The sequence below is a fragment of the Lissotriton helveticus genome, chromosome 8 (genome assembly GCF_964261635.1).
Source record: "Lissotriton helveticus chromosome 8, aLisHel1.1, whole genome shotgun sequence".
NCBI classification, from domain to species: domain Eukaryota; kingdom Metazoa; phylum Chordata; class Amphibia; order Caudata; family Salamandridae; genus Lissotriton; species Lissotriton helveticus.
The window spans coordinates 184262292-184278110 of NC_136069.1; the positions used below are offsets into that span (position 1 = coordinate 184262292).

The 15819-nt window shown below is 46.6% G+C and overlaps 1 protein-coding gene across 3 annotated transcripts in view; it reads right to left on the bottom strand.

The window, feature by feature from the left end:
* Positions 1–15819, bottom strand: part of LOC144772494 (E3 ubiquitin-protein ligase TTC3-like) — a 1119388-nt gene that overhangs the window by 896333 nt on the left and 207236 nt on the right. For all 3 annotated transcript variants that reach the window (XM_078656860.1, XM_078656861.1, XM_078656859.1), the window contains exons 9-10: positions 3400–3494; positions 1768–1830 (exon numbers count right to left, since the gene is read on the bottom strand). In XM_078656860.1, coding sequence (XP_078512986.1) covers positions 1768–1830; positions 3400–3494 — 158 coding nt within the window. The remainder of the gene's footprint in view (positions 1–1767; positions 1831–3399; positions 3495–15819) is intronic.

Consider the following 15819-nt stretch of genomic DNA (forward strand, 5'->3'; position numbering starts at 1 on the left):
TTGATTGTCAACTTGCCTTGAGATCAAAATGGTAGGTACATCATGAGCCATGGTCACCAACTGTGATATAGAATGTAAGACAACAGCGACCCAACGATGGTACCTTCTTCCTGACAGCACCTAACTAACAATAACCCTACGTATGTGTCTTCCCCTAAAAATCTAATTTGGGGTTGTGTGCACACTGAATGGCACCCACCGCAACAGTGTTTATCCCTAGGGAATACAATTTAACATTCACGACAGCAAAGGTGCACCACAAATTGTCAAATGCATTATATATTATACAATGAACCGCGAACAATGGTATTTCTTCAGTTTCAAATCTTTTATTTCAAAGGTATAAATGAAGCACCATACAGCCGACGCGTTTCGTCCCACACAGGGGACTTCTTCAGGGCGTAGATAGAATATAATAGCTTCAGGAGTAAAAACTGCTCAGTGATGGGCGGGTCTCATTGCACCTCATAATTGCATGAAGAAAATATCGGCTTCTCTAATCCATATCTGGTCCAACTATTCCCATAAATGAAAAAATGGAATAGATACAACACCACGAGCCTTCAAGGTAGTTCCTTCCAACCAAAATTAGGGATAGGATGAATGAGACCAGGGTCTATCTCTGGTACTAAGATCCGGAATGATTCCAAATCTATGTAGAGTCTGGGCGGGACAGATGAAAAGGAATGATGCCAGGTCGGTCTTAATAGGACCGTCCCGAAAAAGTATCCAAAGGGATCCCCCGTTGCGACCGCGATACGTCCTCCGGAAGTCCGGACTTCCGGGTCCTATTAAGACCGACCTGGCATCATTCCTTTTCATCTGTCCTGCCCAGACTCTACATAGATTTGGAGTCATTGCAGATCTTAGTACCAGAGATAGACTATCTGGTTCATTCATCCTATCACTAATTTTGGTTGGAAGTAACTACCTTGAAGGCTCGTGGTGTTGCATCTATTCCATTTTTTCATTTATGGGAACAGTTGGACCAGATATGGATTAGAGAAACCGATATTTTCTTCATGCAATTATGAGGTGCAATGAGACCCGCAATGAGACCCGCACATCACTGAGCAGTTTTTACTCCTGAAGCTATTATATTCTATCTAAGCCCTGAAGAAGTCCCCTGTGTGTGACGAAACGCGTCGGCTGTATGGTGCTTCATTTATACCTTTGAAATAAAAGATTTGAAACTGAAGAAATACCATTGTTCGCGGCTCATTGTATAATATATAATGCATTTGACAATTTGTGGTGCACCTTTGCTGTCGTGAATGTGATATAGAATGTGCTTCATTGGTTGACTGAGTTTTATCTTTTTTGACATTTTGTTCACATTTATGATTGTATTCTTCTTGTAGTAGTAAGGGAGTGCCTGGACGCTAACATATGTATTAATGCTTACAGAACATAAACTTAGATGGGAATTCACATTGGTTGACAGAGGAGCACAGAACCGTTTGAGAATGCATATAAATTTCCCAAGAGGGCTGGGAAAGGGAACAATTAGGTTAAACATTTATAGAGCATGTTATATAAATATGAATCAATCTTGTGAGGCAGAAAAATGATTAACATTTGCATAATGTTATGAACTTCATCCTAGTCAAGCAAATATCACCTAAATGACGCATAGCAAATTAAAGTGCTACTAAACTTAGAAATATTGCAGTTGACAGATTGAGTCAGCACGCATCATTCAGCTCCTGTAGAAAATGGTACTGTTTCTATGTCAATTATTTATTCTATTTAAAAGAGTATACATACGTGTACTGAGAAAGGCGTAGATAGCAAAGGGCTCGGTTGCCATACAGAAGATGATTTTTTGGGCTAAAAATAAATAAAAAAAACTTTAGCTTTGTATGTCACTCATCATGACAAATGCATCCTGAAAAAGAACATCACAGCCTTCAAAGCATTTACCTTTGTAAATTTGCATTCTTTATTGTATTTATTGGTTTTAACTTAGAATAAATGAAGCAAAGATTACATCCACATACGTTTAAAATAGGTTTCATGTCAAATTTGAAAAGATGAGAACCTCTGTGCCATAACACAACAATGAAGCATATAACTGATGAAGCCCCATAATTGATCACGTTTACAGGAAATAAAAATGTTGAAAGTCTCACTTATTGAGGCTTTATAATCACGTATCTTCTATGGAGTTTTATAATCATCTCCCTTTTTCAATACAAATTCTGAATTTGTTTTCCTTCTTCCTTAACATGCAACTATCTATTAGTTACATAAAGTAAGCATTTGTGCAACACCGCTCTGATCAATTAGTTAGAATGATTCAGCTTTTTATACAAAACAATTATGTACAATTAAAACTTGTAAAGTTTCATAAAGGCAGCAAATGAGATGTTCGTCCTCAACCTGTCCCCCTTTCTGTGACCAACAAACACTGTCAAAGCCAATTGGTCTTGCTGTGCCTAGTAGGCTTTGCTAATGCTTGTCAAAGAGCTAGCCACATCTCACTGGTATCAGCTTTGCAATGCTAGAGCTTTAAACAAGCACTGGCAAAGATAACAGCACTTTACAGCCAACATGAAATGGTGCTTCTTTTGTTTTATTTCTGCTGTATCTGCCCAAGATGGTCTCACATTGAGTTCAGAAGCAATGTAATGCTGCTTTCTTTGGGCTCAGGTGCCACTGTGACCAATTCAGTGCGAAAGATTAACTAGAATTTCCTCCACATTGCTTTGGCTTTTGTAGCTGGCAGTCCGAAGGCACACCAGTTCCCCCAAAAGGTCCAAGGACATATAACATGACCTCCAAAGAAGGGGTTCAAATCTATGGAGTACCTTTGAAAAATCACTTTATAAAAGCAGCTGAAATCCCGGTGAGCTACTACTCTTTAACACACCTCTCCCAAGGACTCCTGAGAAGATTAGTGCTCTTTAGGGTAATGGGTTAGATGGAAATGCTTCTACACCACAGCTGAATGTTAAAAGGCAAACCGCGATGAAACAAGGTCCTTTAAAAAGAAGTTCAGAAGACATCCTACAGCTGCTAGTGATCCATTATTGGAACCAGAATGCCTCGGAGACTACCACAAAATTAGTTAATATGTTAAGGCTAGCTAATTAACAATGGATCAGTAAAGACAGGTTTGGCTACATGAATGATGTCTTGTTCATCTCAATATTGTGTAAATGTGTCTCTGAAGAGAATCTGGACTGCCCTACAAAGGACGAGCAAGCAATACTAAATATTGTGCCAGGACATTTTCTGTGGTTGAGCACTTGTTATTCAATTCATGCTTTTTAAAATAGTCTAGATCTCCCTTTCATAGACAGGATTGTGAAAAGATGCAAATTTTAAACAGACTGGCTACAAAACAAAAATAAATTACTTATTAGATCATAAACAGTCTAAATTCGTAGTACTTACTGATGGTTGATAGCTTTGGTATACCAATTAATAGCAGATTCAAAGCGTTGGTTGCTGAATTCTTTATTTCCCTTTGTCTTTAACAAATCACTTTTCTGCAAGAGTACAAAATGTGCATTAGATACGCCAGTTCAAAAATTAATGTGAAAAAACGTTAATACAATTATAACAAGAAATAGGTTTTAGTGTATAATAAAGTAAGAATATTTAAGCACAGTGGCCGAAAAGCAATCACTCTTCTTAGCAGAGTGTGGTTACAGTGCAAAAGAAAAAGTGGCTCTTATGATATAATAGTGCTTGAGATTTCAATACAGTGCTGCAATAATATTAGAAAAATGTAATTTTCTCTTCCCTCAAGGAGCAACCTATAAATGTAATTTAATAACTATCCTGATCCTCTTAGTCACTGACCCTATCTCAGGATCTTAACAAATTTAAGGTGCTATAGAGGAGAACTACAGAAAATCATTTACAACTCTCCAGGACATTGCAATAACACCTGTTCGTATCATGAGGGTATTGCCCCTGCTGTTACACATCTTGGAACCCATGATGGGAAAACTTGTTCTTACGAGTAACTCGTTAATGGGCATCTTGATGTAGCAGCCAGATATCAACAAATTATTAATGTCATGAAAACAAAAGCATTTCTGAGAACATGGGACTGAGGACCTGATTGGGATACTCATAACGTGCCAAATGAACAAGTTACTTACCTTCGGTAACGCCTTATCTGGTAGAGAGAATATCTAGCTGCAGATTCCTCATCTTAGAATCATTCCCAAACTGGATTCAGATATTTTTCTTGAGCAGTAGCCCTGCGAGCTCATAGGGGGAGTAATTTGGCTCTGTGTAGCATCGTCCTTAAAGGGATTGACATACGTGGTGCCTAGATAGGCGCTACCCCAGATCGCTGATGTCAGTTACTTTTCGCATCGTTCCACTCCAGAAGCGCAGAGCTACAAAGCACACTGACCACTGGTGTGGAATACTAGTGCCCTGAAAGGGGAAAGCCCTGTCCCTAGAAATTGTTCGCAGGAAGGTGAGGATGGGTGGGTCAGTAAGGAATCTGCATCTAGATAGAGTCTCTACCCGATCAGACATTACCAAAGGTAAATAACTTGATCATCTGATAGACTTCTAGCCACAGATTCCTTACCTTAGAATAGATACCCAAACAAGAGAGGGAGAGGGGTTGGCCTGACGGCTAAGGCGCTCGACCTCGGAGATCTGGGTTCGAGTCTCGGTAACGACGCCAAAAACCCCCTGTGATTCTGGGCAAATCACTTAATCTCCCCGTGCCTAAAAAAATGAAAGTGTGTCCTCATGTAACGTAACTGGTGCTATGTAAAGCGCTCTGATAACTGATTCGGTTCGGTTCTAGTTCGCGCTATATAAAACTCAAAAAAAAAAAAAAAAAAAAAAAAAAAAAAAAAAGACCTCCCTGGAGGTGGGTCTGCGCACCAATTTCACACAAGGCAGTCCTGCAGGACTGATAGGATATGAGCTGGAGTTGGGAGCATGCTCACAGAATGGTGGCAATTGGATTACTGAGGGAGTTCCCTTTGTGGAACACTGTGTGGGTTCTATTTGAGGGTTCTGGTGGCAGTTGCTGCGAGGGTGTTGAGGTTGACAGAAAATAAAAGTTACTCTAACCTGTTGGATCCTGTAGCTTTTTTTCAGTGGCGACGAGTTGTCACCTTCAGCGTGACTCCCTGGTGTGCCTCAATGTCTTCATGGTGTTGGCGTGGAGTGTGGCATTTCAGTGTCACCATGGTGCTGATGTGGAGTGCAGCGCTCAGGGCACTGGTGGCAGCTGCTCCTGTGGTTCCGCCATCTGCCACCTTCATGCCAGAATATGCCTGTGCCATACTTCGCACCAAATGTATTACCAACATTTTGAGACAATTTTGGTGAAGTAAGTGAGGGCCGTGCGGCCAATCGTCCTGATGTGCACCAGCTTCAAGCCCCAACTGGTGTAGAAACAGGAGCATGCAAGCGCATCTTCAGTGGGCTTTTTAGCTGGTTGAGAAACCGCCTTGAAGTGCACTCTACCCATCGTAGAAACCCACGAGGTAATTCTGCAACGTGGGGGCCATTTTCGCTGTTTGGGACATTACTGCAATCCCATTAGCCATAAGAAAACCTAATGGTGGCCATTTTGAGTTGGGTACCAAATCATTTGGAAAACATTGCCATCATGCATAGTGGAAAGCCTATATCAACTTTCTTGACTGGCACACCTGTGTACTTTTGGGAATCTTCACTTAACTTGTGCAGGCTTCTCCAATACAAATGTTATTTTTTCATTTTATCGGTGACATGCACACCTGTGTAAACCAGTGAAGACAAAAGGTTTTGCCAGTTCCACACACAATATTCAATACAAAGTGGTTATTAAAGTTATGTAATTTTTTCCAAGTTTTATCTTATTTTCTGTGAAGCACCTGTGGCACCTCCACCATTTCTTCAAGTTTCTGGTTCTCCTCCATTAAATTGACAACAGTGAAAGGAAACGTTTGAGGCATATTTGGAAGCAATTGACGGGGATACTTTCACGTCAAAAAAGAAAAAACGCTTTTAACATACAATCTGGGTTCTGAAGAAAGAAGCATATTGAAGAATCAACCTTTAGAAGTAGCTAGAGTTCACACTGGGGGTGGAGAAGATGGTGATTCAGCAATTTGAGTTGAGGATTATGCATCCATCATCAAAACGTTGGATAAAATATTCAATCCCGGGAAAAATACAGTATTTTTTCAATGTTCTCAAATCCCTGGAGAGTCAATTGACTATTCTGTTGCAGCTCTTAGAACACTTGCTGCAAAATACAACTAATGGGAATTTAGAGACAAAATCATCTGGTATCAATTGATCGAAAAAAAAAAAAAAAAGAAGAAAGTTCTAGAGAAACATTTATCCACTGAGGACCCGGAATTAAAAACCGCATTAAATCTAGCTAGGAGCTTTGAAAAGTCTATTGAATCAATTGAAAGGAGCAAATGGTAATACCATGGGCATTTCTGAAGTCATTCCATCTAAAATAAGGGGAGAAATAAATTAAACTTCATGTTTCCGCTGTGGCAGCAAGTCATATTTGGGAAATGCTAACTTTTGCTTTGCTGTTAAACAAATTTGCTTCAAATGTTTGAAGAAAGGGCATTTTGCACGTGTGTGCAGTGCCAGCTTAGGGCTAAAACCTACACCTTTGCAGGCAGTCAAAACCACTGAGGAAGATGTTGTTAATTCTGATGAGAACAAGAATGTTGTGATGATGCTCTCTTCCTCAGTACAAGAATGGAGTGGCATGGTAGAAATATCATGCACGATTGGGCCATGTAAAAGGAAACCCCCATCTTGTGTAATTGCTGGGAGGCTGAGCAGCATCAGATATGAGGTGCAGAAACCCTGACTCGCCCCCATCACCACAAACAGTGTTCCTCAGAAGGAAAAACATTGGAGGGCTCCACAGAAAGTGGAAGAAGGGTGTCCGAGATAGGCGACACCATTTGCTCTGCAATCTACGTCCATCGAATGCTTGCAAAACTGCCAAGCCTAACAATAGAAGGCTAAATTTTAGCAACCTAAAAAACGTGTTATTAATTCCCAACAAGCATGACTCGTCAATGATCAAACCATAGAAACATATTCGATGCATACCGCTCAATTGTCGGTCAGCAAAAAAACATGCTGCAGACATAGCCGACCTCATACTATGCCAAGAAATCAATGTAACTATATTAACAGAAACATGGCTTTCTGACTCTTCTTCCCCATGTCTAGATCTACTAGTCCCACCGAACTACTGTATGATGAGACAGTACAGGCGAGACAAAACGGGAGGAAACATTGTCTGTATACATAGATCTGACATTATCATCACAAAAATACAATCTGACCCATTAGAATCATGTGAATATCTGGGCACATCCTTAAGATCCTCTGATAACCAAAGCTGTAAACTCCACGCACTCTACCACCCCCTGTGCAAAAAGACCAGGTTCATAGACCAGATGATAGAAATCATCACAGCAAGCTCTAACCTGCAGTCCAATTATATTTTCTTAGGAGACTTCAATCTTTATTGGGAGGATCATACTGACTATCTGATCACTCTTCTCAAAGCCTTCCTTGAAGATCATTCGCTGGTCCAAGAATGTCATCTACCTACCCACTCCAAAGGTTCTACCTTAGACTGGATCATAGCTAAAGAAAAAGCTATCAATAAAATCAGAATCACCCCCTGCGATTTGTCCGATTATCACATCATTACCTTCGAAATACCCTTCATTAAAACCAAATGGTCCTGCCAACCAATTAATCTCAGAAAATGGACTTGTGACACTAGAGGAATCAATATGGATAATGTCGCAGCTCGCTGTGAAATAGAATTGCAACCACCTAAGAACATGGTTGACGGCAATGACCTTACGAAGTACTATAACAATACAATGTCGAGCATTATTGAGGACATAGCCCCTTTAAAATTCAAAAGGCTCACTGACAAAGACAAAAAACCCCGGTTTAACAGTGCCCTAAATGAAGAAATAAGACAACTCAGACTTACATAGTGAAAATGGCAACAACACCCTTCATCGCCCCACTTAACCCAACTGAGACAGTCCATGAAAACCTACAATAAAATCATTTTAAACTCAAAAATAAACTTCTTCAGGAAAGAATTGGATAATGAAATAAACAGACCAAGGAAACTATTCGATCCACTAAAAGTTCAATCCAATAAATCTGCCAAATCTGCACCAGCCACTATAAAAACGATCTTAAACAGTGAATATTTCTCCTCCTTTACAGACAAAGCAAATTCACTAGAGGTGCAGCTCAAAAAAGCAGCTGAAAACCCTGAAATCGTTAAGAGCACCTTAGACGAACATCAGTATCAACTAGATTTGGGAAAACCAAAAAACAATGCTCGTTGGTCAGTATTCAAGCCGGTCAGTGAACTAGACACTGTAAAGATCACTTCGACCATTAAACCTAACAATCATTCTAACAATCCCATACCTGCAAAGTTTTGGTCTTCATTAAATCATCTGCTCATCCCGTCATGGACAAAGGTCATCGATGCTTCATTGACACAAGGCGAAATACTGGCCTGCTTAAAAACTGGGCACGTCACTCCAATTCTAAAAAAACCAACAGAGAACCCCTCTGATCCCAACAATTTCAGAACAGTAACAAACATTCCCATGCCAGCCAAAGTCCTGGAAAAATGTGTGCAACAACAATTGAGCCATCACATTTCAGAATTCAACCTGTTAAATGACTTTCAATCAGGATTCAGACCAAACCATAGCACGGGAACAGCAATTCTGCACATCGCGGATGCCGCTTTACTTGCCCTTGACCATAACGAAACATGTCTCCTAATCCTGCTTGACCTTTTGTCGTCTTTCGACACGGTAAACCATGTCAAAATACTGCATCGCATGAAAAATAGAATGGGATTAGAGGGAACAGTCCTAAAATGGTTTAGCTCCTTTCTAGAGAACAGATGGCAAAAATTCATAGTCAACCAAACATTATCAAGTTCAACCAGAAATACAATCCAAGTTCGCAAGGGTCAACACTATCCCTGGCGTTATTCAATCTGTACGTAGAGCCACTAACAGAAACATTACAAAGAGCAAACATTTCTTTCAACATGTACACAGATGACACTCAGCTGTACATCAAAGTCACATCGACAGAAGAGATAGGTATCATGAATCAGGCACTAATGCGTACTAATCATTGGCTAACCAGCAACCACCTGAAGCTTAACCCACATAAAACCGAATTCCTGCTAATCACGCCCCAGAAAAGCGCAATGAGTATATTAGAATGGTCCAACCTAATCACAGCTTTAAATTGTACTCAGAAGATTGTGGACTCCACCAAATCCTAGGGAATTATTCTGGACAAAACTTTGAACATGCTATCACATATTTACACGATGGCAAAAAATGCCCAGATCCATTTAAGCTATCTCAGAAAACTGAAACCGTTCTTAAATAAGTCAGATTTTAAAACAGCAGTTCAGGCACTTGTCATATCAAGGATAGAGCATGAATGTGCAACTCTGGCCGGGCTCCCCAAGATCTCAACAGCCCCACTGAAAGCTTATCTTAACGCAGCCACAAGACTTATAACCAAAAAAAGCACTCAACTGGTTGCACTATGAAGCAAGAGTTCAATTCAAGTTGGCATGTATCACTCACAAAGCGATACATTACAAAACACCAGGGCACCTAGCCCAGAAACTCACACTATCAAGAGGTTGCCGGGTCTCCAGGAGCCACGCAGATCTATTACTGAAATCGGCACATTTTTGTAAGAAAATAACTTATGACAGAGCGTTCTCCGGTGCAGCTCCTAGAATCTGGAACGCTCTCCCTCCTAACATTAGAAGAATCCCATCCATCGCTGCACGCAAAAAGGAAGCAAAATCTTTCTATATGAGTAAATACCTCCCATAATTTCAACAGATGCGCTATCGTCAACAGTCCTTTCATAATCATATTCTTGCTACCTCTCATCGAACATTAACCTTTTGTGGGCTAGTATATATGTATTTTAAGCTTAATGTTTAGTTCTAATCATTGTACAACAACTGATGACTTGGTAACATAACTGGTTTTTGAAATGCAAATGTAAAGCGTTCTGATACCCTATGCAGGATCATGCTCGCGCTGTAGAAAACACCAAATAAATAAATGACCGGCGTAGTGTGTGCAAAGGGAGAAGTGTCAGTGTTGATCAGCATCGTCGTCATCATAGCACGTTTCACAATATCCCCTGAAGAGGGCTTCCCCCAGGTCCTCAGACGAATGTCGTACAACGACACGCCAAACGGCAGCAAGGCTCAACATCCGCATTTCCCTGGTGGAGCAGATCCAACAAGGGATTGGAAGGTAGAGAGACGGAGGGGGGCTGGAACTGTAAAATGTCAGCAGCTTTGCAAACAACTCACGCAAACGCTGCACTAGCCTCCCTTCTAGGTGGCGACAGCAGATCATAATTAAGGGATGGTTCCAGGCTAACACGTCCACCAAAAGCCAAAGGCTCTCTAGCCCAAGGTCTGCAGATGCTCCACCTCAACATGTTCTGAAGAACACGCAAGAAACACTGGGGGGAGGGGAGGGAGGAGGGAGAATCCCCAGGGGCCTCATCCATCATTAGCAAAGGAGGAGGAAATGCAGTCACCGGCTTTAAACCTTTTTGAGACTACGCCGCATCAACATCGATGAATGCCGAAGGAGACTCAGATGACCGGCATTGACCAGACATCCACCGTAATGGGAGTGGGACGGCATCGACTTGGGGACATGTCCCCTGCTGCGGCCGCATCAGACGTCATCACAGGGAGCCCCATGGGGCTGTGCACGGATGCTGTAGGTGGACTGCGGCCCGACTTGTGAATGGGAAGCCCCACTGGGCTTTCTCCCGATGTCGCAGCGACTCCAAATCCAGAGTCGGAGCACTCGATCGGTGCCAAATGCGAACCCGCCAGCGAGCTCCCAACCGGAGTCCCTACCGCCTCTTTGGGGCCCGAAGGCGCGCGAGGGAGAGGGGTCGACCCAAAGATGGCCTGCAATGCCTTGTAATAGGCTTCCATCGATGTCCCAGCAAACCCAACACCAGGAAATGGGGGTAGGCAGGGGTCTACTGTTGCGGGTCGTGTCCGGTAAAGACTGGGAGCAGCGGGCACCGACGTCACGACCAAGTGAGGCCGACAACCGCCGTGAATTCTTGCGCTAACCTGAGGAAGGCAAGCGTTGTCCTGGGGAACAACTCCGAGGACTGCTTCGGACAGGAGCCCCAGCTCCAGACGGTAGTCGGTGACATTTAGACTCCGAATGGAACATCTGGCCGGACAACAATTTCACCCTACGTTCCCGCAGGGACTTCGGTTTCAGTTTCCGACAGGCGTCGCACTCCTCGTAGTCGTGGTGCTCACCCAAGCACCACATACAGGTCGACTGCAGATCCATCGCCGAAATCTCTCGCGTACAGGTCTCACACGATTTGAAGCCCAAGGCATCGCACACTGTTCCCAGACGCGAAAGGCGTCAGTAAGGCCCAAAAACGAAAACAGGCAAGAGGAACCTCTTCTCCTGGATCCACGTCGCAGAAAAGAAGAAAACTGATGTCAGTGCGCCAGGAGGGACTTGTATGGCTCCACTAACGTCATATCCGTAGACGATGTCAGGGCGGAGCCATGCAAAACCGCCCCCGGCGCGCAGATTTACTGCTGAAAAATCTCTGGATCCAGACTGGCGCCTGGGGGATATTCTAAGTTAAAGAATCAGTAGCTAGATGTCTCTAGCGGATTTGGGTTGCGGAAACAAGTTTGGTAAGTTCAACTGACTGATTTAGGTAAAAAGTAGAAAGTACCTTTGGAAGGAATTTTGAGTTAGTTTGAATCTCTATGTTGTTGAAAGAAAGGTTCTAGCCCTGGAAGTGCACTGACATGTCTAAAAGATATGCACAACTGAATCGTACTGGCTTTGATGAGCCAATCGCCCAGATACGGAAGACATGAACACTCTGTGTAGATGTGCTGCAACCACCGCAAGAGATATTGGGTGGACACCTGGGGTGCGGCAGTGTCTCTGAATGGAAGCACTTTGAATTGATAATTTGTTCCTGCTATGACGACGTGAGGTATTTTCGCTGGCCTGGGTGTATTGGGATGCGAAAGTAGCCGTCCTTTAAGTTTAGTGCAGACATAAAGTTGCCTTGCCTTGCCGTGTGGTGCGAGTGGAGGCTCCTCTTCCTCGCCCTTTGGAATTATTCGCTCTATATTTTCCGCTGCAATATTCTCTTGGTGGGGAGGTGTGAAGCTGTTGCGTATAAGAATAGGCAGAGGCATCTAATGATGTTGTTTTATTTTTTTTTATTTTTATTTATTTATTTATTTATTTTTTTAAACTTTATTCACTTTCCATACATGCACACAGCTTTCGCCTACAACCCTGGGGCCGGCAGCAATCCAGCATCACATCTATATCATTTTCTATACCAATGTTCCAGAAATTATGCTAATATTGGTACCGGCGTCGCCCATTCCAGGCACCCGGGGTGCAGATCCAGGTCGGCAGGTTAGTGCAGTGAAGATAGTGACCCATATCAACACCCTCCAGCATTGTAGTGGTCCAGCGTCCATTTTCTCTAATGCTGCATTGGTAGTCGCTTTCTGTGCATGCTCCCAGCTACTTGGTCAGTGTCAAACTTCCCTAACCCAACTTGCCCATAACTTCCCTTCCCCCCCACCCAACTACCGGTGTGCCTCTCCCCATGTGCTACCTCCTTTCCAAGTGTACGTGTCGCTCGCCTCAGCCTAGTCCTCACACCCCCACCTCACACCACCACTCAATCAGTCACTCGATGCTCTCGACCTGATGGATCCCACATGTATGGTCCTATGTGTCCTAGTACTCTGACATCTGTGTTCCCCTGGCGCTCCACCCTCACTATGCCACCTTCAGACCCGAGCTAGCCTAGTCCCCGGTGTCTCCCCCCCGATCCTGCTGCTCCTCCATCACCTCCAAATCCTCCCCCGTGTCGTTCCTATATGAGACATACGTCAGGTACTGGTCCCAGAAGTTCAGCGGTCTGCTCATTGGCGGTAGTAACTCGCAATACAGTTGGGATTGCGTGCAACTATACAACAGAGCCCTTGGGGGGGCGTGGCTTGCAGCCGATGCCGATGGTCGCAGCCTAGCGAGGCTCCCGACCCACTGCCCATCATCCGACGTAATTATCCTGTTTTGGACCCGGGATCCCCGCTAAAACCGGGTCGATCCCGCGGACGACACCTAGGTCTGTCCCGGCTAGAGTGGCGAGCTGCAGAAGCACTCGTGAAGGGCACTGCGTACCGAGGAGCTCCCGGACCCTCGGAGGGCAAGATGGCGGCTGCCTGACCTGCGGGGGCGAACAGACGACCGTGAGCCCACATAGGGGGTCTTGCTGCCCGGGAAAGGAGTGCTGAGCACCATCACACGCCGAGGGAAGACTGCAGCCCCCCCGGCATACCGGCGGACCCTGAAGGCGGTGTGCGGCTCGGCCGGGAGACGAGGCTCCGGAGTGGCTCCGCCCCTTCTGCGGGGCCGAAAATCCAGACCCCGGCTTTGCGGCCTACGATCCCGGTGTGGCTGCCTGAACCCTGACGGATCGCCGGGAAAAGATTGCCCACGGTGAGTCTGGTCCCCCGGGGACGAGGGGGAAGACTCGGAGCGGGCCCTGACCCCTGGTGTAGCCGGGCCCGGCTCGGGGGGCCCGCCCTGCGGCCGAGTCTCGGAACCGACGATAGAGATCCCTGCCCCCGCCTGCACCGAGGCGCTACCGTTGGCGGGAAGAGCCCAGGAGGATCTTGGACCGGGCCGCCGCAGCAACGCGCTAGACCCAGGCGGCGCCGAGTCTGTGTCTGCCCGGGTGCTGGGGTCTGCACTCTCTCCCTGAGGGGAGGCCGGCGGGGCCCACTGGGGGCCACCTGAGCCCTGACCTGCAACTACGAGAGCGGCCGGCGTCCCTGCTGGTGTTGGGAGAGGCCTGCGGGGACCCCCCTCGGACCACTGCAGCCCGGCCCCGTGCTCTGAGCGAACCCCACCTGGGAGTACCGGCGCACCAACCCTGTGAGCTGGGTCGGGCCGCCTGACACTGCCTGCCCCCCCCCGATACTTTGGAGGGGCTCTCTTTTCTGGATAGCGGCGGCTCTGACCCGCTGCTGCTGCCCGGTGCGGACACCCCGAAACGGGGCTGAGTGGGGAAAGGGGACTGGAGCTGGCCGCGCACACCCTGAAGCAGCTCCCTGGCTCTCCGGGCAGCGGAGGCGCGCTGTGAGATCCCGGGGTGTTACTCCCACGACTGGTGCCCGACCTGATCCACACAGAACTCCCCAGAAGAACCACCACGCACCCGGACACCAAGCCAGTGGCGGAACCACCGGGGGCCGCCGACCCACCTGTTTCCGGGGCCGCCGCCTTTACCCACCCGACCGGCCTTGAAGGCCCGGGCCAGCTCGGAGGGTGAACGATGGGGAAGCCTAAAGGACCTAAGGGAGAGGGGGGCCCATCCACGGAAGCGCCAGACGACTCCTCACGACCCCCCACGGAGTTACAGCGGATGCAAGATCGGATACTGGACGCCATTGCAGCCACGAAGGAAGCTTTGCACCAGGATATTGGTCAGGTGGCGACGGGGCTGGGGCTTCTGCGTGCAGATCATGCGAAGCTGGTGGACAGGGTCAAGGAAACAGAAGATACCCTGAAAACTGTCGTACCGGCTCAGAAATCAATGGAGGGACGGCTCACGGACGCAATGGAGCGGATACACGCCCTGGAAAGGAGGGCAGAGGACGCAGAAAACCGCAACCGGCGGAATAATGTGCGCTTGGTGGGCCTTCCGGAAAAAAAGGAGGGCACGGACATGGTGGGCTTCCTGACCGACTGGCTGCAAACGGTGGTTGCCCCGGAGGGCCTATCTCCCTTCTTCACCTTGGAACGGGCGCACCGTGTGCCTTCCCGGCCCCCACGTGAGGGCCTACCGCCCCGCCCAGTGATCTTCAAACTACTCCACTATAGAGACAGAAACTGGCTCCTGCAGCGGGCCAGGGATGCAGGCCCATTTCAAGTGGACAACAGTAGGGTCACACTGTTCCCGGACTTCACGTTTGAGACCCAGAGGCAGCGGGCCACCTTCCTCTCTATTAAAAAGGAACTACGCACAGAGGGGCTGAAGTATTCGCTGTTATTCCCGGCCAAACTCCGAGTGATTGTGGATGAGAAAGCGTTGTTTTTCGAAACTTCAGCAGAAGCGTGGACTTGGTGGGACTCCTACAAGGCGGGAACGGACGGGGCCCGGTCCCGGGCGGAGGAGGAGTACCAGAACCACTCAATCAGGCGATCACGTAGGCTTCGTAACCGTGGCAGAGGGCCCAGGAGGCCAACGACCTCGCAGACTGAGGAAGAACGGAAGGCGGCACTACTGGCGGTGAAAGAGGTGTCGGGAACAGCGCCGGCCCTATCGACAAGGGACTCGGCCTCGGAGGCCCTGGCTACGGGCTCGGACACTGACTTGTCGGGGTTGGAGGGCGCCAGGGGCCCGAAGGTCACGCCGCAGACATCGGGAGAGATCATCGGACCCTGATAGCTGTCCACGAAAGTGGTGAGATATGACTTTGAAGGTGATGCCTCCACAAACACTGGGACAGACCACTGTAAGACTTTTCTTTTACGAGTCACATTGAGTATTAATGGGCAAGGGGTTGGGGGACGGGTTTGGTAAGGGTCAGTAGCCAGTTCACGTGCCACAGGGCCCATAAGGCCTCCGTGGTGTTTACTACGGACTAAATAGTTTCGTGGGCACGTTGCTCACAGGTTTGGATGGGAGTGACTACTTTGCAGTTAGGTCCTATTCTGG